Raw genomic sequence first — 25724 nt, forward strand, 5'->3', positions numbered from 1 at the left:
AGTGCACTGCAGAGAAGTGGACCCAACCCAGGTTCCTTCCTCCCCCTACCTGTTACACTTGTGGAGGAAACTGTGAGCCCTCCAAAACTCACCAGAAACCCACTGTACCCACATATAGGCGCCCCCTTCACCCATAAGGGCTATGGTAGTGGTGTAAAGTTGAGGGCAGTGGGTTTGGGGGGGGGGCTCAGCAGACAAGATAAGGGAGAAATGGTGAGATGTGTACCTGGGTGCATTTTATGAAGTCCACTGCAGTGCCCCCTAGGGTGCCCTATTACTTTCCTGGGATGTCTGGGGGACCAATCTACTAAAAATGCTGGCTCCTCCTACATCCCAATGGTTTGGCTTTATGTGTTTTGCCCTTAGACATTTTTTGTTTGAAAATGGACCAAAAAAACAAAACGTCCAAATCACAAAACCATGTTCAAAACAGTAATTTCGAAAACAAAAGATAGATGTTTTTCTTTTTTGAAAATGACATTCTTTGCTATTCAAATTTTGGACGTTTTTTGCAAAATGTCCAAAGTCGGACTTAGATGTCATATTGAAAATGCCCCTCCACGTAACCAGATATTCAATGCTGGTGCCCAGACATGGCCTGGCCAGTGCTGCTATCCATATGTATTGTGACTTTGAAAATATGAATAGTACAGTCACCATGCCAGCACTATCCTTTTAGTTTAGACCTGCTTATTTTAGGCCCCTAGCTCCTTTTTTCTACAGACAACATTGGGCAGTTCAACTATGTAAATGACCAATTTTTTAAAATATACCTTTATTTTAAAAAAAATTGACAATTACAATTTTCAACTAAACATAGGCAATTTAGATAGGGAAGTGAAACTATTATTTATTTTAAATATCATTCCAAGTAGTTTTAATATAGCTGACCTATAACTTAGCAGCAAATCACTATACACCTTTTGATATATCTTCACAGACTCTACCAACCGAGACTCCCTAGATATGATTGAGCGATGCATGTGCCTTGTATGTCTGGATGCTCCAACTGGACAAGAACTCAGTGACACCAATATGGCTCTACAACTCCTACACGGAGGAGGTTATGATAAAAATGGTGGAAATCGCTGGTATGATAAGCCTATGCAGGTAAGCATGCATCAAAATACCTTATAATGAGGACTTTAAAAATAATGGCCTAATATTCAAACAAAGTCATATATTCAGTGGCATCCAGTGAAAATATAACTTCATTATCCATGTATTGTCAGAACTTATATGGGTAGTATCAGGCCAAAAATATGACAGAATGGTTCAATGCTATCCATATAATATGGACTGAGTTTGGGGCAGAAAAAAGGTGGGCTGAAAAATTATCTGGATAGTTACAATATTCAGCTACTATCCAGATGACTTATACATTTAGATGAGGCTTTCAGAATAGCAAACAAAAAATAAATAGATAGTACCGCCACAGCGACCTACATCATCAGCATTCAGCACTGCTATTCACTCTACACAGCAGCACTGAACATATGTATTAATTTAAGTGAATCAGTACTGCTTAAATTAATGTAGAACCTCTCCACTCTTATCTCTCCCTACATTCCTCCCTGGGAACACCATTCACTGGGTAAATCTCTCTTATCTGCACCTTTCTCCTCCACTGCTAACTCCAGACTCCGTTCCTTTTATCTTGCTGCACCACAGGCCTGGAATAGACTTCCTGAGCTGGTACATCAAGGTCCGCCTCTGGCCGTCTTCAAATCTAGGCTAAAAGCCCACCTTTTTGATGCTGATTTTAACTCCTAACTCTTACTCACTTGTTCAGTACCCATGTTTTATCATTCCCACCTTAGTAATTCTCTTACCCCTTATTTGTCCTGTTTGTCTGTCCTAATTAGATTGTAAGCTCTGTCGAGCAGGGACTGTCTCTTCATATCCAGTGTACAGCATTGTGTATGTCTAATAGCGCTATAAAAATGATAAGTAATAGTAGTAATATGAGGGTAATCCTAAGTGCAAAGCTTTGTGGGTAAGGTGAAGGGTTTTAAAAAGAGGGTAACAATGGAAAGGTAACCAATGTAATTTTGCTAGGAGGGGCGTAGCATGATCAAACCGATGGGCTCTACATAATCTAACAGCTGAATTCTGAAGGGTCTAGGGTCTGCGGGCTAGCGATTTAGATATTCCACATTAGGCTCTTTGGCTGTGGAAGGAGCCAGCATTTGTAGTGCACTGGTCCCCCTGACATGCCAGGACACCAACCAGGCACCCTAGGGGGCACTGCAATGGACTTCAGAAATTGCTCCCAGGGGCATAGCTCCCTTACCTTGGGTGCTGAGCCCCCCCAAAACCCACTCCCCACAACTGTACAACACTACAATAGCTGTTACAGGTGAAGGGGGCACCTACATGTGGGTACAGTGTGTTTCTGGTGGGTTTTGAAGGGCTCACATTTACCATCACAAGTGTAACAGGTAGGGGGGGATGGGCCTGGGTCCGCCTGCCTGAAGTTCACTGCAGTACCCACTAAAACTGCTCCAGGGACCTGTATACTGCTGTCAGGGTGCTGGGTATGACATCTGAGGCTGGCATAGAGGCTGGCAAAAATATTTTTAAAGTTTTTTTCAGGGTGGGAGGGGGTTAGTGACCACTGAGGGAGTAAGGGGAGGTCATCCCCGATTCTCTCCGGTGGTCATCTGGTCAGTTTGGGCACATTTTGAGGCTTGGTCGCAAGAAAAAATGGACCAAGTAAAGTCGGCCAAGTGCTCATCAGGGACGCCCTTCTTTTTTCCATTATCGACTGAGGACGCCCATGTGTTAAGCACGCCCCAGTCCCGCCCTCGCTATGCTTCAGACATGCCCCCTTGAACTTTGGTCGTGCCTGCGACGGAAAGCAGTTGGGGATACCCATAATCGGCTTTCGATTATACCAATTTGGGCGACCCTGGGAGAAGGACGCCCATCTCCCGATTTGTGTCAAAAGATGGGCGCTCTTCTCTTTCGAAAATAAGCCTGATAGGGTTTGCTCAATATTGGGGGTGCTCAAGCACACACAGCACCTACAGGGCCAGAACAGATCAGTATTGGAATTGGTTATTGTGGAAAAGTGAAAAATACAGAAGAGAAAAAAATGACATATGGACAGGAGTCCCTTGGAATGCCAAATCTACTTAATAAGCTACAAACAAAGTGCAAATATAGGTAATTGGGACCTAGACCATGTAATAATTTATAAAGAAAACAAGACTATTTAAACAATTCTAATTGTTATTATACATGGATGACTATAAATTGTTACCTTTTTGCGTCTAACATTCGTTTCCGTATTACATATTGTAATTACTCAATCCTCATTTAGGGCCCTGTTTACTAAGCCACGCTGTAGGCACGCTAGCTTTTTTAGCACATGCTAAAAATTATCGCACGCTAATGCTAGAGACACCCATATGGGCGTCTCTAGCATTAGCACATACTAATTTTTAGTGATCACTAAAAACGCTAGCGCAATGTAGTAAACAGGGCCATTATTTTGTTATTACTACTTAATGTATACTATTCTGCATCACTTTTTGTACTGTTAATCACAATAGGTTGCTAGCCAAATTGAACTTGATTTATTGGGATAATGTGGGTTATAAATGAAATAAATAAACAAACAGAACTCTGGCCTCAAAAGGCAACCAGTGAAGTTTAATACGGTAAATGGAAACATGATCGTGTTTGGTCAAACCAAATATCAGCCACACCGCAGTGTTCTGAATGGTTTGAATTCTTTTTAATTGGGATTTAGTACAACCCAAGTATGCTAGATTACAATAGTCTAGCTGTGAAAGAAGAAGAGCCTGTACCAGTAGGCAAAATGAATCTGTCTCCAAATAACAAAGAACACAACCTAGTTTTCTCATAAGGAAAAAAGATTTTTTTTTTCACTAAGGAGGCAACTTGTGCTTCCATTGAGGCAACACTATCTACTAATACACCCAAGAATTTTATTACAATAGCTTGCATTCAGTTTGGTCAATATGATAGAATCAGGAATAGAATCTGGTTTACAGTTTATACATAAGAACTTGGTTTTAGCAGCATTAACCTTTAATTTATGTTGAAGCATCCAATTACCTAATAAAGCCATACAGTAGTGTACCCTTGAGATATCAATATCAGAAATGGAATTAAATAGAATAATAACAGAAATATAATTTGCATAACTATATACTGGAAAATTGCTGCGTCTAACAGAAACCCCAATGATCGTAGAAAGATGTTAAATAAAATAGGAGAAAGGGGTTAGGTCTCTAATTACAGACCAGTTGAATCGATTCTTCTGGTTGTCAAAGTGACTGAAGGAATAATACCAGACCATACTCCTTGCTCCTCACCTTATGAAGTACCTTCATTCCTTCTCCATTTTACATAGTTCTCAATCTGGATTTAGACCATCCTACAGTACTGAAATCGTACAAAGCACTCTCATGGCTAATTTCAGAAAAGAATTGAGTATAGGCAGAAAAATAATAATTCTTCAATTTGACATGCCAAGTGTTTCAACGTGGTTGACCTGAATATATTATTATACTTATTAGATCTATTCGGGATCTGTGGTAAGGTCTTACATTGATTCAATGGTTTCTTAAAGTCCAGATGCTATCAAGTAAAACAATCTGGTCACTTATCTTCGCCATAGAGGGCCATAATCGAACGGGGTGCCCACGTTTTCCTGAAGATGTCCTCTTAGGAAGTCCCAGCGAAAGGGCAGGGAAACCCGTATTATCAAAACAAGATGGGCGACCATCTTTCATTTTGATAATAACTTTGAATGGGCTGTGTCAGCATTAGCGCCGGGACAGCCGCTAGTGCGGCTTAGTAAACAGAAGCGTTACTTAAGTACTTTTAAAAGGTAACAACCCAATCTCTATCAATGCATATTACAAGCTGTTGTTATAGACTTCAGTTTCTAAATAAAAACTGGCTGATGTGACATTCAGTTTCTTCATCATCTGTTGTTGTTCCTTACTTTTTTGTCTAAACCCTTATTTAAATTTTTAGATATAAACAGCTTATATCCACAAAGTGCTGTTAGTTCTTAAAAAGTGCATTCTGAGAAATAACATTTTTCAGATGAGGTGCATTAATGTATTAAGTCAGTTTGGTATTTTCAGTTTGTTTTCAATGTGATATTTTTTTCTGTTAGTTTATTGTGGGAAGAGATGGAGTCTGCGGAACAGTATGTGAACATTCCCCTTTCGATGGGATCGTCCTTGTTCAGTGTACTGAACACTTGCTCAAATACATGTGAGTCTTATTCCTGATTAGAAAACAGCATCCATATATTCATCTACTAAGGTCTTTTCACGGTGCCTCCGAGATCTTAGAAGTATGCTAGAAGTGATTTACAACTTCACATACATAATAAAAATAGAAAGCACAAACATATGCCATACAGAGAACAGAGCAGCTCATTATCATTAAAATCATCTACGGTACCTAAAGATTTGGGGTGGAGGCAATTTTTTTTAAGACTTCCAGATGTGATCCAGGAAATCACAGACCAGTGAAACTGACATTCGTGCCAGGCAAATTATTTGAAATAGTTATAGAGAACATAATTACTGAACATATAGACAGGTGTGATTTAACGCAACAAAGCCAACATGGGTTTAACCAAGGGAAGTCTTGCCTCACCTACATTTTTAGAAGACATGAATAAAGATTTGGATAAAGATGATCCATTTGATACAGTTTATCTAGATTTTTAGAAAGTATTTGACAAAGTCCCTCATGAAAAACTCTGAAGGAAATTAAAAAGCCATGGGATAAGAGGAAAATATTAATTTTATTAATTATTTATAACTGAAGAATGAGTATGAAGAGTGTACAGCACTTAACACACTGCACTTACCGCACGCTGTAGGACTACGTTACTGTTTCCTAAATAGAAAGCACTGACCCCTGGATGCATAGGCGGTCGGTGGCCCAACTGTTTGGGGAGGCTACAGGGGGTGGGGTTGAGGGTGGAGCCAGGGGCGGAGCTTATATCCATAATTGTCTGACAACACACAGAAAAAAATAAAAATAAAAATAAAAGTCACAATACCTTTTATTAAATTTAGATATTAGATATTTATCATATGTCAAAGAATAAAGTGGTTACTTAAAGCATATACTAACCACAATTGCTCAACTGCAAAACACTATGCACAAATTTGTGCAAAAACCATGGGCGTAGATTGGGGGGGGCGAGGGGGGGCATTGCCCCCCCAAACGAGTCTTCTTGAAGGAAGTCGCACCGGCGAACTGGCGGGGCTTAATTGTGTCTTCCTCGCTGGCGCTGCCTCGATCCCTCCCTGCAGCAGTCTTATCTTCACCCGTACCGGTCGCCGTCAGCGCTGCCATTCATTCTTCTCACAGGCAGCTCCGCTCCCGCTCCCCTTTGCCGCGTCCACTCTTCTCCGGCTCTCTCTCTGCACTTCCTGTTAAACAGGAAGTGCATCAGAGAGAGCCGGAGGACGCGGCAAAAGGGAGCGGGAGCGGAGCTGCCTGTGAGAATGAATGGCAGCGCTGACGGCGACCGGTACATTCAGTCGTGGCATGGAGTAAGGAATGGTTAGTTTAGCCAAGTAATCTGGAGATCTTTAAAAATAAGAAGCAAAACTTTGTAATGAATTTTTAATTCAACCGGAAGCCAGTTGAGCTTTTTGAAAAGGGGAGTAGCATGGTCTCTTTGTTTAGCTTTACATAATACCCAAGCCCCAGTGTTCTGAAGAATCTGTAAACTTTTTAACTCAGACTTGGTAACAGCTGCGTAGACTACATTACAGTAATCCAGCAGGGAACTGATTAAGGCGTGAAATAATGAGTGAAGAGAAGCAAAGTCTAAGAAGTCTGATTTTACAGAGAGCTAGAAAACTGGAACACAAACTGAAGAGATCTGTGAGGAAAAAGATAAACAGGAATGAATGGTAACACCAAGGTATTTAAAGTGTTCACCTATGAAGGGATGCTAAAAGGGGAAGGAAGAGGAAGAAAGAGATAGATGTTGGGCCCAGGGTGCAAGAAAGGGAGATACTGAGAGTGATGTGGGCAGTGGGAGAGAAGGAGGGAAGAGAGGTTGTACATGGGGATGGATGAGAGGAAGGGATAGATATACACTAGAGGGGAAAGAGAAAAAGAGGGAGATTGTGGATCCAGGGACAGAAGGGAGAAATGCTGGACAATTGGAGGGAGGGAAGAGAGAGAGAGAGGAAGAAATGCTGGACCACAGGGAAGGGGGGGGCTGGAAGATGCTGAGGTGTGTGGAAGGGACAGGGAGACATTAGGCTACAAGGGTGGGGAGGGGAGAAAGGGAGCAGGCGTGCTGGGCTAGAAGGTTGGAGGGAGGAAGATGCTGCAAATGGTGGAACTATTTGGGAGAGGCCAAAGGGGAGTTGGGAAGGAAACAAATGAAAGGATGATAGTGATGGGAGGGGGCAGAAATGTGGTAATGGAGAGTTGATTAAATAAAGATGAAAGGAAATGGAAGGTTGGAGGAAGGACTGAGAAGAGGAATGGGGCAGCTAGTGGGTGAGAGAAGGAAATGGAATTTGATAGCTGAAAACTAAAAAGGAGAAGGATGAGGACGAGGGTGAAATTTAAGTGAACAGAGAGGCAGTAAACAAACAAAACAGAGAGGAAAGAGCTAAAAAAGAAATAATGTGTCAAAGGTAGGTGTAGTGAAAGAATGGAATAAGACAGAAGAGAAGAGAAAAGACAAATGGACAGCAAGCAGTTGAAGGAGAATTAGCAGAAAGACAGGAAAAGAGGAAACTAGAACCAGCATGATGGAACAGTAAAATGTCCAGACAACAAAGGTACAAAAAAGTATTTTATTTTGAATCTATTAAATGGAATATCAAATGGAAAGAAGACACTGCATAAACAGAAGACACTGGGACCAAAGCGAATAGAAAAAACTAAATGATCAGACAGCAAAGGTAGAAAAAAGTATTTTATTCAGAATTTATTAATTGGAATATGTCAGCTTTTGGAAATGTGCATCTGTGAAATTTTGCATGTAAGTTTCAGTTTTTCTGGTATTGCTGCATGCTGAGTCTGACTTCTTGAGTTAACTTTCCAGTTCAGTATTTTGCCTTCATATTTTTTGCTTTCTAGTTCCTTGTGTCATGTCTGTTGTGTCATGTGTTTTTCACGAGGTAGTGTATTGGTGTTTTAGAGCCTGGTGTAATTACAGTTCTGCCTTTTCATGCATAAGGTTGCAGCTCGTCCTGTCCTTGGAATTAGTGTTGTTATGGTTTAGTAAGGTTATGAGTGTGGTTTTGCACAAGTTTGTGTATAGTGTATTGCAGTGGAGAGATTGTGTGTTGGCTTTACTGAGGTGGCTTATGCATTTCTAAGGTCAACACTTGCATGGTATGGGAAAGGAGGTGGGGAAATACTACTGGAGTGGAAGAGGGAGTGCTGGGTAAGGAGGAAAGAAGGAAGGGAGAAAGAGCTGGCTTGATATCTCATACATATTCATTATGGTTATTCCCAAAAAAGCCTGCTCTTTTCCCTTCCTTCCTTCCTCCATATTAGCATATTAATTTGCATATGTATATATGCAAATTAATATGCTAATATGCTCCGCCCCATCCTTTGCCCCCCCAAATGAAACAGTCAAACTATGCCTATGGCAAAAACACACTCAGAACCTTACATTATATAGCAATGGCATCACTATTAACAGAGTAAGAGGTTCAGCATATTGTTACAATTAATGTACAAGAATAGCAGGTAAGTAGGGTAAATAAATGATAATACATAATATACAAGTGAGAGTAGGAAAAAATGTAATGTTCAATAATGATATGATAAAATAAATTATCCTGCTTATAATCGAACGAAAAAACGCCCAAAGAGTCGACCTAAATCGGGAGATGGACGTTAATCTCACAAAAACGAGTAATCCATATAATTGAAAGCAATGTTTCAGTGCGTCCGTGTCGCTCGTACGTGGACGTAAAAATGTCCAAATAAGAGGCGTGTCGGGGGCGTGTTAGGGGTGGTGATACGACGTGGACGGGTATAACGTATAACGAATAGCGAAAGGGCTCTGGTTGGGCGGGAAGATGGGCGTAATATGATGGACCCGAAATAAAGCGACCAGAGCAAGGGGGAAAGCGTCTTTAGACCCATTAGCGATTGTGTGTAGTTGGAGAGTGGCGATACAGTTGGTGGAAGAGCTGAAGTGGTGGTTGCAGAGAGAAAGCCGAGCGTGTTCAGTACCTGTGACGGTCGTCTGTGTGCCCTGCCTCTTTTTGTGTCTTACCCTTTCACCGTTCCTTACTCCTACTCCTTTGCTCCATCGCCCCCTTCCCCTCCCCCTATCCCCCCCCATTCACTCTTCCACGTGTATACTCTATTCCCTGACCTCGTTTGTCTCTGTGTTCCTGTACTGTTTGGCGAGTGAGTGGCCAGAGTGCGTGGTGGCTGAAGTGACAGATCTGTGTGTGTTGCTGTTTTGTTTGACTACTAGTCCTAATACTTGCACTGGTGGTGGGGATATGGATGCACTTAATGCACTTGTGGCATGCATGCTACACGAAGAGGCCACCCACCGCAGGAGGTATTCACGGCCCCGAGTGTTTAGGCCCCGCACCACCTTCCTACAACTCACTGACCAGCAGTGTCTAACAAGGTTCAGGTTTGATAGGGCCACCATTCGTCAAGCTGTGTGAGCAGCTGACACCCCTCCTTCAGCCCCAGACACGTAGGAGTAACCCCATCCCTGCCCACCTCAAAATCACTTCCGCTCTCTCTGTCCTGGCCACTGGCAGTTTTCAATCCGTATTAGCTGCTAACACAGGCCTCACCCAGGCTTCTATTTCACACTGTCTCACCCAGTTCCTGGATGCCTTCATAACTCACACCTCACACTACATCACTTTCCCCACCACCCCCCAGGCCCTGCACAACAACATGCCCCCCCTTCTATGCTGTTGCCTAGATTCCCCTCGGTCATCGGTGTGATAGACTGCACACACGTAGCCCTCAGACCCCCCGGGCACACGAAGCCCCCTACAGAAATAGGAAGGCATTTCATTCTATGAACATGCAAGTTGTATGTGATGCCCAGGGGGAGATATTAGACGTGTGTGCCAGGTACCCCGGCTCCAGCCACGATGCCTAATCCTACAGCACTCGGGCATCTTCCGCAGGTTTACAGCGAGGGGAGTTCATTGGTGGATGGCTACTAGGTAAGTGCAACATGCATGTACCACCCATACTAGACCTCCTCCACTGGGCAACCCTCCGCCCTGGCTTCCTCCACCACAACCCACTATCCAAATCCCCCCCCACCCCCCCCTGTACCTGCCCCAAGCGATACACACTCATCCCTCTCATTCTCCTTTTCTGCAAAGGTGACCGAGGCTACCCGCAGAGGACATGGCTCATGACCCCCCTGATCCACCCACAACCAGGGCAGAAGAAACCTACAACAGGAAACATCGCAGCACCCGGGGGATCATTGAGCGCACCTTTTGGTTTATTGAAAAACCGCTTCGCTGTCTGGACCGGTCTGGAGGAGAGCTGCTCTACAGTCCAGAAGAAGGTGGCCAAGATCTTTGTGGCGTGCTGTATGTTACACATTTGGCCCAGCGCAGAGGACAGCCTCTCCCAGAGGAGCCACAGCCACCACCAGAAGAGGCCCCAGATGAGCTGGAAGAGGAGCCCCCTCCACCCCCAGCCCACAGAGCAGAGCTCAATGCCTACCAGCTTGGCGTAAGAGCAAGACAAAGACTCATTGAAACAAGTTTTAGGTGAATGTAAGTGAACATTTATTTTGTACATACAGTGCATATGTGTTTGGTCAACCCCACCACCACCACCACCACCACCCCCCCTCCCACACCCACCCCCCTCCCACCAACCCTCACCCTACAGCATGTCCCATCATTTTCCCCTTCCCTTCCCCGTCCCCTCCTACCCCTCCCACGCCCTTCCTTTGCAGCTGGTGCTGCATGGGAAGTCTCTTCTGAGCTGCTGCTCCCAGTGTCCTCCTCCATATCCCCACGGCAGCCTGCAGCTTCGGCTGCACCGTGGAAATCAGGCCACCTTCTTGCTTCTAGTGGTCTGGCCACAGGACCCAGAATGGGAGCAGATTTCGCGGGTGCTGCAGGAGTGGGTGCGGAGGCTGAGGAGCGCAATGCCCACCTCTTAGCTGGTGGTTGCTGGTGGTCAGTGGAGGAGGATGTTGATGGCAGGGGCTGCTCCAGCAGCACGGGGGCTGGAGTAGGCGCGGTGCCCTGAGGGCGCAGGTGTTGGATGCTCTGCTCCAGCCGTCTCAGTTGCTGGAGCACCTCCTGGTGGCCTTCACGGTGCGCCTGGAGGAGTTCCTGGTGTGCTCGCTGCTGTGCCTCCAGTGCTTGGCGCTGCAGCTCCAGTTTCTGCTGCCGGTACTCCTCCAAGCGCACGTTGTGGCGGAGTAGCTCCGTGGCCAGCCGCAGGAGTTGCCTCCTTTGGCCAGATGGCCTCTGGCGGGGAGCTGGGCCCTCCTCCTCCTCCTCCTCAACAAAGTCCTCCGGTGCTGGAGGTGCGGCCTCTGCTGGTGCAGGTGGTGGTGGTGGTGGCAGAGGCTGGACAGCTGGTGCAGGTGGTGGTGGTGGCTGGACAGCTGGTGCAGGTGGTGGTGGTGGTGGCAGAGGCTGGACAGCTGTGCAGGTGGTGGTGGCAGAAGGCTGGACAGCTGGTGCAGGTGGTGGTGGTGGCAGAGGCTGGACAGCTGGTGCAGGTGGTGGTGGACGCAGAGGATGCATAGCTGGTGCAGGTGGTGGAGGCTGGACTGCTGGTGCTGCAGGCTGTGGAGGTTCAGGCTGGACGGATGGTGTAGGGCGTTGGCCTTGCAGGCCACTAGGGCCGGCCTCCTCCGAGTCTTCACCTGTATAGCACAAGAGTGAGGAATAGTGTTGGTGCAAATAACCCACTTTTGGCTTTCAGCATTCATATACATTGGTATGTCCCCCAACCTGATGACCCAGCAAAGAGATGGTGAGGAGGAATGGAATTGACACGGGTACGAAAGAGAGAGCCCGCAGGCAGCTGGGTAGAGGTGGTGGATGAGCAGCCAAGAGAAGGACACCACTCACAACGTTGTGCTCAAGCTGTTAGTTGTATAAATCTTAAATTGAACAACATTGCAGCATGTGTTGTGTTACTACTGACTTGCTAAACTGCATAGAACTGCTTTATGACCCCCATTACAGGCTCCTTCAGTTGAATGCATGTGGCCCACACTCAGTAGAGCACAGAGGTCACAGGAGGAACTAGGCACAGGTTGGTAATGGGAAAATAGAGGAGTAGTAGGGAAGGACGGCCCCCAAAGTTCTGCCACAGTAGTAACCTACCCACACCCATAGGAGCCAACTGGAAAGTAGTATTGGGGGTGCTAAGCCCAGTGACCAACCCTCCTCCCTGCACAGCTACATGATCTTTCCTCATTATTGGGGGTGCTCACACACACAGCACCCACCCTGTCCACCCTGTCTGCTTGCTCCTATAACACACATGACCACTACCACTACTCAAATAGAGCTTACAATTAATTCAATAAATATGGGCACACAGGACAGGTAAGAGGAAACCCAATGACAACGGTTGGGATAGGGAGTAAGGGTAGAGAGCTAGGGAGTAGGGGTTACCAGGTCACAACAGCATCATAAAGGTGGGCTGTTAATATACATAAAGACAGCCAGAGATACTCCCCCCCCCCCCCACACCTACCTCCCTCCTCCTGCCCCCCACTCCTCACCTCCCTCCCCTGACCCCAACACAAGTGTAGTGCAGCACAAACAGATACCCCAACTGCATAATGAAACACCTACCTGAGTCCTCAGCCTGGCCCGAGGTGTCCATGGAGCCAATCCCGTGGATGCCCTCCTGGGGTAGGAGGGAGTACACCATCAGCTCCATGGGTGTAAGGTTGGCAGTGTCATTGCCTGGGTGATTGGCCCCTGCCTTCCTGCGAACATCCCTCCTCAGCTTCCGCCACTTCCTCTTGCAGTCCTCCACGTCTCTCCCAGCATGGAAGACAGCATTCAGGCTGTCCCGTACTGCCTCCCATTCCCGCTGCTTTACTGTTGCTGCCAGCCTCTGCCCTGTGGGAGCAAACAGACTCCGGTGCCGCTGTACAATTTCCTGCACCAGGAGCTCCACCTCTGCCTCGAGAAAATTACCCTTCCGGGTCGGCGGCATGCGTGGTGGCATTGTACCAATGGGGTTTTGGAAAATACGGAGTGGGCGTTTATATAGGCGCCAAGAACGCCCATTGAGACGGGGGAATAGGCGTTTCTGATTTGGGCGCTACTTTTTCAATTATACACATAATTCCTAAGCGTGCCCAGCTCAGATAGCGATTAGGAACACATGCTTTCGATTATGAGTAGATAAGTATGGGGGTCTCCACCTGCCTTCCCTTTCTTCATTGCCATTTTACCTGCCATTTCCTGCACTTAGACCTTGCTCGATGTTCGTAATAATCAGTTACAGGGTTTTACCCTACTTATATGAAGGTATGTGTTTAGCAATGTATGCTTGGGTACACCTGTGTATTTAGGGGGGGGGGGGGATTATTGTTGGCCCTCAGCCACCACGCCTTCCGTTTCCTGTCTTCCACATCCCCTGATGCTCCCTTTCTTTCTCCCATTCTCTCTGCCTAGTTGTAGCAGGCAGTGTGTGGGGGCCACGAATTTAGTACAGTCGGCCCAAATCAAACACCCCTCGGGGAGGGTCATTTCAATCAGGGAGATGTGCAGCTAATGTTCCAGAAGATAAAAGGCGCACTACACAGTCTTGAAACAGACGTTCATGGTAAGCTCTCATTTGTCTGCCACCTCTTCTCTTTGTGCTCATAGTCAAGGAGTGTGCATTCACTGTATGTATGTAGTCTGGAGTCGGATGTTAGGTAGCTCTCTTTTCACCAGGTTCCTGTGCACTGTACTGTGGGGTTGGCAGGTCCTCAGTGGTGTGGGCCAGCTGTTGGAGGTGCTGTATTGGTTCCCGGTAGCTTCCATCTTCCTTGTTTATGTGGTGTACCCCAGTCCCCATTTATGAAGTGGCCACCCATTCTCAAGGTCCATAGGCGGGGGAGGGGAGAATGATTAATGCAATGGATGTGTATAGCACATTATGGAACACCTTCCTAAATTGCTCCATAGGTAGTAGGGTAGGGAACATGCACATTACATTGTTTTTAATCGGTAGCATGGACAAATGATCGAGGTGGCTACAGGTAGTGCCACTGAGGCCTATGACGTGGTGGTGAGGGAGAGGGGTGTGTGTACAGGTACCACCCAAAGTAACTGGTGGTGGCTAAAACCTGGTGGCTGCTGTGGCCTAGTGGTTAGAGCACCAGCCTTATAATCATAAGGTTGCTGGTTCAATCCCACCTAAGGCAAGTCACTTCAGAGACAAAGTTTGACACAACCCAGAATACTTGAATGTAACACACCTTGATGGACTACTGGAGAAGTGTCATCACAGCTGCAAATAATGAGCACCATTTTTTTGTGCCCTTCCCTAACACAAGTATTACATTGCAACTGTGATGAAGTACCATCCATCTATTGGGTTTCCCATTGTTTCCCTTTTGCTCCTCAGCATTATATACCATAGCTGATGTATTCAATGTGAAAATATGAGCCAGCTGTTTGTAGGTCCTTCTTGGGCCCCCCCCACCAATGTGGATTGTGGGTAAGGATATGTGTCCATCAGACAGCAAACACTGTGTATGTGGTACCTGGAGTTATGTGGAAGTGTGTACCTGGCAGATCACACGTGGTACACTATTAATCTCTTATTGATGGCACTCTGTATTGTGGGTCAGTATGGTGGAGGGGAGGGAGGAAGGGAGAGAGAGATGCTGGCTGGCCATTTTTATTCATGAACACAAATATCCATCCAGCCTCCCTGGCCCAACCCCCCTGCACATATGGCCATGCAGGTTGGAATGAACAGGTGGCGTTCTGTCTGGCCAACATTCTCAGACATACATCACCTTCTCATTCACACAGCACATTTAATGCTATGCATATTGCTGCTGCTGCCTCCTTCCTCTCAACTCAACAGCACCATTTGGTGATATGTAATGCACAAGGGAGACAAACACACACACACACCCTGATAGTTATATTATAATAACAGAAACATTTATTTCCCCCCCACCCCACCCCTACAAAATAAGCCCCAACAATGCCCTCCTCCCCCCCACAACTCCCCACACACCCCAACAATCCCCTCCCCCACCCCCCACAGAACCCCCAACATTTCCCTCCCCCCACACACACAACCCCAACATTTCCCTCCCCCCACACACACAACCCCAACAATTCCCTCCCCCCACACACACAACCCCAACAGGCCCCCCCTATTTAAATTATGGGCGGCCACGCCCTCTTAGTAAGGCCCTCTGTAGCAGGGCAATGAGCAGCCCCAGCAGTACCCTTAGTGGGCCCTGGAGCTGCTCATTGCCCTGCCGTAGGGCTGTCACCTCCTGCAGCAGCTGGTGCTGGCCAACTAGAAGTTGCTGCTGGCCAACTATAATTTGCTGCTGGCCATCTACCAGCTGCTGCAGGAGGCGCACCACAGTGGCAGGCCCAAAGGCTGGAGGTGGGCCAGGGGACACGGAAGAAGATGGCCCAGGGGATGAAGGTGGGCCAGCAGGGGACACGGAAGCTGGCCCAGGGGATGGAGGTGGGCCAGGGGACACGGAAGCTGGCCCAGGGGATGGAGGTGGGCCAGGCGATGGCGCTGCAGGTGGGGAGGGGTCCTCATGAATGTCCTCCTCATCTATGATGAGGACTCCCTCCTCCGAGTCCTCCGAGTCCTCCTGGTGGGCCGCCTCCTGGCCTGGCTGCTCCTCCTCCTCCTCATCCAGGTGCCCCTCCTCTTGATGTTCCTCCTCCTGCTCCTCCTCCTCCTCCTGCTCCTCCTCCTCCTTCTGGAGGTGGTGGCCCTCCTCATCCTCCCGCTCAGCTTCCTGCTGGTGGAGCCCTGTGTATGTAAAAGGAGTGTGATTGAGATCAGTGCATACACCATGGCTTGCATAGTGCAGTAGCTGGGTGGCGTGAGGCAGGGGATGGGCAGGGTGTGGTAAGGCGTTAGCCTATGCCCATGGGGAATGAGCTGCATCAGATGACATGAAACAGAACCCTGGACCCTCCTCTGACACACACCACGCAGGACATGTTGCCATACCAAATTCATTGCTGACCAGCATGTTTGCATTGTGAGATGCAACGGGGGGTGATGGGCAGTTGTTGTAGGAGTTATTGGGGGGGGGGGGGCAGTGGGAAGGGTGTTGAGCACAATTCTTTTATGTGATTTAGGCCATAACATGCAGTAAAAGTAGGGCCTCAGGCAGCTGTACCAGGACACAGTAATCAGCCACCACAATAAGGGGAATAGTAAAGTGTGGCATATCATCTCATTCATCTCGGGGGGATGGTCGGACGTTGCAAGCACGCTCATGGGAGAACCCCTGCAACCTGCATCCTTGATCTGGGACAGATATGGTATTACTAGGTGGCTATTAGGCACATGGGAAGTGATATTGTACAACACATTTGCTTTATTCATGAAATGTATGTAGTAATCTGTATACAGGTGTCCTGTTTTTGAATACTTACGGCGAGCCCTGAGGTGCCTTCGCACCGCCCGGATGACGTCGGGCCTCTCCCGCCTCACCCTGCGGAACCGCCTCCGCAGGGACTCGAGGTCCCGGTGGACTCCAAAGCGTCTGTAAGATATAAGTTTGTAGAGCAGGGGTCAGGGGTGTTGGTCCTTTTTGTCCTCTGCACACATTCATTTGCTATTCACATACCAGAGAGAGAGGGTCTACAGTGTTGGGGGGGGGGGGGCACCTCCATTGGTAGTGAATCATAGGAGCCACCTTTTTTCCATTTTGGGGGGTGGAACCCCCAGTGGAGATGACCCCTCCCTCCATACATATTTGATATTGGGGGTGGGGTGGTGAAGCACCCACAGCAGCCACCGAGTTGGTTCCTATGCAGATGATGCCAGAGAGGTGGGCATGAGGCCAGACAGTACTGTTTGTATACATTATAATGTATGCTTGTTAAACTACTTTATATGTGTTATCATGACCATGTTATAAAGTATGGTATAGGTTTCATTGGTCTCATGCTTCCACTATTCGGAGGCGTTGTAACCCACTGGCTGCAAAGAGGGGTTGGAAAATGTGGCCTTCACATAACTAACGAAATTGTCACATAACACTAATAGCATAGTCACATACCTAACCTAACGAAATACATTCTTGTAGGGATGTGGGAATGGTGGTCGTTTCAATAACATACAAATTATTAGTGATTGTGCATGTTCCTATATTACTCATGATCCTTGCATGGACACTCCAGTTACTGCTGGTAACATTGATGACGGAGCTGTTATATGTGTAGGTACAGGAGGGGAGGGGGGTTGGGCCATAACCTTACCTTTCTAGCCTTTCCCGGATACGGGACCAGGCTCGCATGGCCTGCAGCCTGGGGGGCAGGTGGTGGTGCTGGATGAAAAGGCGATGCCGGTGCCTTAGGCAGAGAAGGACAAGCAGCAGGCTCTCCTCTTCTCCAAAATTTGGCTCCCTGCGTTGTGCCATTTTTCCACGTGTTGGAAAAAAAGTGCCTTATATAGACGACCTTGCGTGAGGGACGTCGTTTCATGCACAGCTCCATATATGGATGACCATTCCATATATGGCCCCTATCAGCACGTGGACGCCCTCGTAAGCATAGACATCTTTGACGTGCACATGCCTGCAGGAGTGTGAAACGTGCCTTATATAGATGAGTATGACGCACCCCACCCGACCCTTTTCACATATACACAATATACATTTACTGCATGTTCAGTAGGTGTACAGTGCATGCAGATCCGCACATTCAGATGGGCACATATGATGAATGTATGGGTGGAGCAGCATGATATGTCTATAGTTGACACATATATGCGTTCGTCATATATTTCCGTACCTGGATGGCCTGAACAACATGTACTGTACTTGCGATACACCTATGTACATTATTTTACACACCACGTGATTTGGTCGTTTGCACCTGCAATAATCGACCATCTTAGGGCGCCCAATTTAGTCACGCTTATGCGCTCGTCATTTGATTGTTTTCTTACAGGGATAATCGATTATCGAAAAACGCCCACACTATTTTTCCATTATACAGGTCTATTTTTGGACGTTATCGTAAGAACGCCCTAATTCGTACTTGGACGATCTTTCCATTTTGCCCCTCTATATCTCCACCATCCAACATCACCCTCTGCCACTGTACCCCACAACCATCTGGCATCACCCTTGATCACTGTGCCCCTACCATCCGCTCTCCCCCACCACTGTTGCCCTCTGTGCACTCTCCATCATCCATCATTGCTCTGTCTCCTCCCACCACCATCCAGCACTGCCCCTCTGTCTCTCCCCCTCACCTTCACCCTTTGTGCACGCTCCACCCACCTCCATTAGGTACTGCTCTCTGTGCACAATCCCCTCCTAACATCCAGTATTATTATTATTATATTATTACATTTATTGCCCTCTGTGCTATCCTCCCACTATTGTCCTCTGTCTCCTCACCATCAACCAGGGACTAGCATCAGTGCACTCTCCCCCCCCCCCCCCCGCCCCTACTATTATCTTCTGTCACTCCCTGGGTCTCTTTTTTACCTCAAACACCCTCCTTCTCAGTTGGCACTGGCAGAAACAGCAAATAGAAGCCACGTACATCACCAGTCACTGCCCTGTGGAAGCTGCTGCCGATTCTGTCAATCCCCTACAGCTTGCTTCGGGGCTTCGGCCTGACGCTGACGGCATGACGTGCCCCGCCTCCTCTGACCAGCCTTCCTGCTTCTGCGAAGGCTGGACGTATCATAAGGAAAGCTGATCAGAGGAGGCGAGGCACGTCATGACGTCAGCATCAGGCGAAGCCCCGAAGCAAGCTCAGCTGTAGTACGATGTTGGCGTACCCGTGCCGCTACCGGCAGCGATGATGGGCGATGACGATCTAAATCAAATTAAAGGGACCGACCACAGGGAGGGAGTGAGAGGGATGGATGCTGCATCGGGGGGGGGGGGGGGGATGAGACAAAGAGATACTTGGGGCTTGTGGCTGGGGAGGCTTAGCCTCCCCAAGCCTCTTATACCGGGCGCCTATGCCTGGATGCTATATATGGTGCTCAAACTTGTGCATGCACCCAAGATGTGCATTCAAATTAACTGAGGCCAATTAACATCAATAATTGGGTGCTAACAACCAATTATTAAGGTTAATTGGCATTCATTAAAATTTGCATGCACATCTGGCTACACACTTTCTGATTTCACGGAAAGTGGGAACTATAAGTTGGTTCTGTTGTGAAGACCTAAGTGTATGAAGGGGATAGTGAGGAGCGAGAAACTAAGATAAGTAGGCTGGTTTATCGGAAGTACGAATTTTATAAACTAGAAATGAATAGTTTGTAGGTTATATGATGGGTCATTGGGAGCCAATGTGCTGCTTTTAATAGTGGAGTGACATGGTCAAATTTGCTATGGCTGGTGATTAATTTAATAGCTGTATTTGTACAAGCTGTAAGGTAAGAGATCTTTGACACAACAAAGGCCTTTGTACAAGGCATTTCAGTAATCGAGCTGGCTATTTACTAGAGAGTGGATGAGAATATTGATTGCAGGGGGACGCAAGAGAGGGCTTTAATAGAGCAGATAATGCGGAGTTTGAAGAATGAGCGTTTAACCACAGCGAAAATCTGTGGGATGAATGTGAGCGCCGAGTCTAAAATTACCCCCAGTATTTTTGCATTTTGAACCAAGGGAACTGAGATGGAACAAAGTTGAACAGGTGCTGCTAGTGTCAAGACAGACTGATGTATAAAAAGAAGGACTTTTGATTTATTGGGATTCAGCACGAGTCTATTGTTAGTGTAACCCTGGTCTTACCACACAGTCCTGGGCATCAGCTAGCTCTTCAGGTCAGCATCTGAAACAGGATCACTACAAAAGTATTTCTTACCGAGCTAGGCGCAGGCCAGGGCCGGATATAATCCCATATGCCTTAGGGTTTTAAGCCTTGTTTTTTCCACTTCTTTATCAGCCGGGAGCAAATTAACTTCACTCTCACTCTAAAGAAAGCTTCCACTACAAGATTTATGAAACAAATGCAAAACTTTACTGGGATGCTGCAACAGGCAGATATCCAAGCTTCATGGTTCCTTTATAACAAACAGTTCAGTTAATGAAAAAACACAGTTTAACTTGCTGAAAGAGGATTTTGTGCCAGTCCAATATTATTGGTATCTACTTACTTGATAGTCTCTTATAAATCCTAGGATATTTAAATATTTACAGCTCCTCCAGTCCATTGCCCATCCTTTTGGGCAGAATAATCCAAGGCACTTTTTGCAGCAAACTGTCCCGCTGGGCTCTTCTGCAGCTGCCGGACCCATTTAGGACTAGATCTCTCTGTCTCTCCTTCCTCCAGAGGGGCACTTCTTTGAGCTTCTGCCTCTGGTACTGAACAGGCTCTTTCCTGTTCTGTTCCCGGAGTAGGTTAACCCTTCTAACCCGGAGCACTCCTCACCCTTCAGTTAATGATTTGTTGGCAAAAGCCTCCTCTTTATTCTTAGGTTATTAGGTCTGCCTTAGGTTATTAGGCCTATCCAGGACACCCACTCTCCTCACGGGTCCTGGTGGGGTAGAGGCAACCAAAGACCATGTGCTCTGTACAACAACAGCTTTTATTAATTCCTAACTCCACCCCTATATGACATCTCCTATCCATATAACCCACAAACATTTCCCTCAGCAACTTTCCCACAAACACTCCCATTGAGGCTGGGCTTCTCACTCTCCCTTTCCAACCCACTCCCTGCACCCCGTAACTCTGAAGAGGGGTCTCTCATTAGTATTAGTAATCCCCAGTATGTTGGGGGATTACATTAGTAATTCTAGTCAGTCACTTTGGTCAGCCTATTACTGCTGCAGTGTATGTGCACAGGGTCCTAATGGATCTAACGTGCATAGTATCTGTATGTCTTCGGCATAAACATAAGGGGTAAGTCAAGAGTGTAAAAGTGTTAGGAGAAGTGCAAGAAAGAGGTTGAAAGGGCGAGGGCTAAAACTGAACTCTGTAGGACCCTGGAGGGAGTGAGTATAGGTGTTGCTACAGGGTGACAAGTGCCACCCTAAAAAAAATGGCTTGCCACCCCCAATTCGCACTGATCCCCTTTCCCTCCCACTGCCATGTCTCTGAATTCAGACCACCGGCAGCAAAGAGAAAGTACCAGGCCCACCACTGTGATCAGTGCTAACTTCAGCAACAAGGAGCCTTCCAGCCTATCTGCTCATGGAGGCCCTGTTGGTACCATCTCTCTGATGCATGCATGTCAGAAAGGGTGGGACTAACCTGACCTTCATGAGCATGTGGGCTGAAAGGTTCCTCGGTGCTGAAGTTAGCCCTGGTACTTTCTCCTTGCTGCCAGGGGCCCAGCATGGCAGTGCGAGTGGTGGCAGAAGGAGGAGATATGCTTAGAAGAGGAGGAAGGGCGAGAGGGAGAGAGATAGAGAGGGAGTGGGCAATGTTGGACTGAGGGAGGTGTGGAGATAGAGTGGGTGATGCTGGATGGATGGGTGGGAGGAAGGGTAGGGGAGGTTGAGAGAGGAGAAAATCTGCACATGGATGGAGGGGAAGGGAAAAGCAAAGGAGAAAATGCACATGGATGGAGGGGAAGGGAAAAGAGAAGGAGAAAATGCACATGGATAGAAAGGAAGGAAGGGAAGAGAGAGGGATGGGATGCACATGGATGGAGGGGAATAAAAGGAAAGAAAGGGAGAAGATGCACATTGATAGAGAGGAGAGGAAGGACAAGGAGATGCACATGAATGGAAGGAGAGGGAGAATATGCACATAGATGGAGAGGAGGGGAAGGGAAGAGAGGGAGAAAGCTGCACATGGATGGAGAAAATAGGCAAAAGCCTGATCTTCCAGATCCTCTGGATCCACTCTATAAAAGAGGTTTCAATCAAGTTTGCAGAGGATCCAGCTTTTACTTATGCGCTGCCCTGGATCCTCTGCTGCCTCGGACATGGGGCTCCGACTTGCCTTGCTTTGTGCAAGATTCATTGCTGCTTCCATCTGCCCTGGACCCCACACACACCACCACACCTCCACCACTAGCTTTGATGTGCGGAAATGTCATTTTGGCTTGCCAACCCCCATATGTAGCTTGCCCTCCTGTTACCACCCCAGATATTTCTGTCTAGAGACACCAATGGGGGTGAAAAAGAACTTGACAATGACAAAGACAATGTTGTGCAATATAGCTGGCTATCCATGAATATTCAGCACAAGGCTGGCTAAGTTTGCTGGCCAAATTGGGCTGCCAAAATAGCAGGCCTATCTTTGGCTGGATTAAACTTAACAAGCTAGTGCTGAATATTGACTTGGCCAGTTAAGTTTAAACTGGCCAAAATAAACCAGATATTCAATTCCGGTCACCGGAAGTGGCCCAGCATTGAATATCCGAGCTCAGCACCAATCATGCAAGGCAGCCCAGCTAACTCTTGCAGTCTGAATATCAACCTCATAGTATTCTATAGACTATGAATGTAACTATGCCCTGGCTATGTCCTGCTCAGATGCTGCTCCTGTGTATGCCCACCTACAAACTACATACTATCAAAGATATGAATGTATAGAATAGTGCTTAGGAGGCATATAGTATGTATGTATGTATGTATGTATGTATGTATGTATGTGTATACATTTACCCCTGGATTCTATATATATCGTGCCAAAAATTGCACACTGAATTTTGGGCCCACACCCAAGATGTGTGCACAACTGAACTGATTAACAAGCCCTTAACTAGCAATAGTTGGGCTCTGTCAACCAATTATTGCAGTTAATTGGCTTTGATTGGCAGTTACATGTACGTCTTGCTATTCTATAAAGATTAGTTCACAACTTATGTAAGTACATACTGGGGAAAGACCAAAGGTCCATCAAGCCCAGCATCCTGTTTCCAATAGTGGCCAATCCAGGTCACAAATACCTGGCAAGATCCCAAAAAAGTACAAAACATTTTATACTGCTTATCCCAGAAATAGTGGATTTTCCCATTTAATAATGGTCTATGGACCTTTCCTTTAGAAAGCCATCCAAACCTTTTTTAAACTCCACTAAGCTAACCGCCCCTACCACATTCTCTGGCAACTAATTCCAGAGCCCAATTACACAATGAGGCATATTTTCAAAGCACTTAGCCTTCCAAAGTTCCATAGGTTTCTATGGAACTTTGGAAGGCTAAGTGCTTTGAAAATATGCCTCATTGAGTGAAGAAAACGTTTCTCCGATTTGTTTTAAATTTACTACATTGTAGCTTCATCGCATGCCCCCTAGTCCTAGTATAGACCCTCAGCCACCTTTTCTCCAAGCTGAAGAGCCCTAACCACTTTAGCCTTTCCTCATAGGGAAGTCGTCCCATCCCCTTTATCAGTTTCGTCGCCCTTCTCTGCACCTTTTCTAATTCCACTATATCTTTTTGAGATGTGGCGACCAGATTTGAACACAATATTCGAGGTACGGTTGCACCATGGAGAGATACAAAGGCATTAATATCCACAAATTTGTTTTCCATTCCTTTCCTAATAATGCCTAACATTCTATTTGCTTTCTTAGTCGCAGCAGCACACTGAGCAGAAGGTTTCAACATATCATCAATGACGACACCTAGATCCCTTTCTTGGTCGGTGACTCCTAACGTGGAACCTTGCATGACGTAGCTATAACTCTTTCCCACATGCATCACTTTGCACTTGCTCACATTAAATGTCATCTGCCATTTAGACGTCCATTCTCTCAGTAATGTAAGGTCCTCTTGTAATTTTTCACAATCCTCCTGCAATTTAACGACTTTGAATAACTTTGTGTCATCAGCAAATTTAATTACCTCACTAGGTGCTCCCATCTCTAGGTCATTTATAAATATGTTAAAAGCAGCAGTCCCATCACAGACCTCTGGGGAACCCCACTAACTACCCTTCTCCAATGAGAATACTGACCATTTAACCCTACTCTCTGTTTTCTATCTTTTAACCAGCTTTTAATCCACAATAGAACACTACCTCCTATCCCATGACTCTCCAATTTCCTCTGGAGTCTTTCATGAGGTACTTTGTCAAACGCCTTCTGAAAATCCAGATACACAATATCAACCGGCTCACCTTTATCCACGTTTGTTCACCCCTTCAAAGAAATGTAGTAGATTGGTGAGGCAAGATTTCCCTTCACTAAATCCATGTTGACTTTGTCTCATTAATCCATGCTTTGTATAGTGCATATCTGAAAAGGGGGCACGGGCAGGGATGTGTCAGAGGCATTCTCAAAAGTTGCGCAAAGAATTATACAATTAGGTCGATCCATGCCCAAGTTGTGCTCTGGCATTTACACCTGTGTTTAGCAGGTGTATGTCCCGCAAACACTAAGAAACAAATCCACCCCTAAGCTTGATTCTATAAAGCATGTGCTCCCTTTATAGAATCGCACTTGGCACAGATTTTTTGGGATGCAGAATTTCGAGTGCCATTAATTGAATTCTCTCTCTACATTCATGCCAGTAATCTAAAGATTTATGCAAATATGTGGTGCCTAAATGTAGGTACCCATGTTACAGAATTACCCAACAGTTTATATGCTCTCTTTTGAAAAATTATAGGAAAGGAAGCCCTAAAAAGTTAGTGAGAGCTGATTCAGTAAGCGAACTTCCTGCTCCAAGAAGACTGCGTTGGAAATGTTCTCCCGAAATTCAAGGACATTTAGCTTCATCTGCAGAAAAGCTTCAAAGGTTTGGATGGATTGCTCGTTCTTTTTCACTTTATAGACATTTTGCATGCTAAGAAAAAAAGAAATGGCAAGTTAAAATGTGATTGCAATTTTCTTTATTAAACAGATTTTCACAGTTACAACAAATGTTCTAATTTTAGTCATAGAGCTAACCGGGCACTAGTCTGAATATTGGATGGTGCCACTAAACTTCCATGTAGAGAAGAATCAAGTACCTCTCCCCCTTCCCTGTCTCAATTCTCTTCTCTCTTCTCTCCCCGCCAGCCGAAGTGAATGATTGGCTTGGTCTAGTTCGAGCCCCCACCATCTCTGTTGGTCATCCCAGGCCTAACTGGAACTTCCTGGTAGTCTAGGGGGTCCTAGAGGCAGATGCAATGACCACTCACTCCTGTCTGTCACGGGTCCAGCTTCAAAATGGCCACCGCAACTCCTAACAACTGTTTCACAGTACTCATAAATATTGGCCAGGACCTGCATAAGACCTGGCAACTAGCATGTTTTGAATTACCCCAAATATTCAGTGCTGGTGCCCAGACATGGCGCTGTGCTGAATATCTGGGGCTAATTCTGCCCATAGCAGTTAGTATTTTTTTTTTAATGCTGACGGCGATGGGGAAAATATTGGCCAGAAATTTCTTTTTAAATAAAACTGCACAAGTAGCTGTGAATGAAAGCTCATAGTATCAGATCCCAGTCCTGATTCTAACTAGGGGTGTACACTGGAAAATGTTTTGTTTTGTCATGTTGGAAAATGACATTTAAAAAATCTTATTTATTTTATTGTTATTTTAGGATAGTAAACAATCTTGACTTTGCTGCTTACAAATTTAAGTACTATGGGAAAGAGTTTGTGAAGAAACA

General features: G+C 46.3%; 1 protein-coding gene across 1 annotated transcript in view; it reads left to right on the forward strand.

Annotated features, from left to right (window-relative positions):
• CHAT (choline O-acetyltransferase) overlaps positions 1-25724 on the forward strand; it is a 101720-nt gene that overhangs the window by 53759 nt on the left and 22237 nt on the right. The window contains 4 exon segments of the mRNA XM_030204983.1: positions 941-1110; positions 5159-5259; positions 24736-24864; positions 25656-25723. Coding sequence (XP_030060843.1) covers positions 941-1110; positions 5159-5259; positions 24736-24864; positions 25656-25723 — 468 coding nt within the window.

This window comes from Microcaecilia unicolor, chromosome 5, assembly GCF_901765095.1.
Source record: "Microcaecilia unicolor chromosome 5, aMicUni1.1, whole genome shotgun sequence".
In the NCBI taxonomy this organism is placed as follows: domain Eukaryota; kingdom Metazoa; phylum Chordata; class Amphibia; order Gymnophiona; family Siphonopidae; genus Microcaecilia; species Microcaecilia unicolor.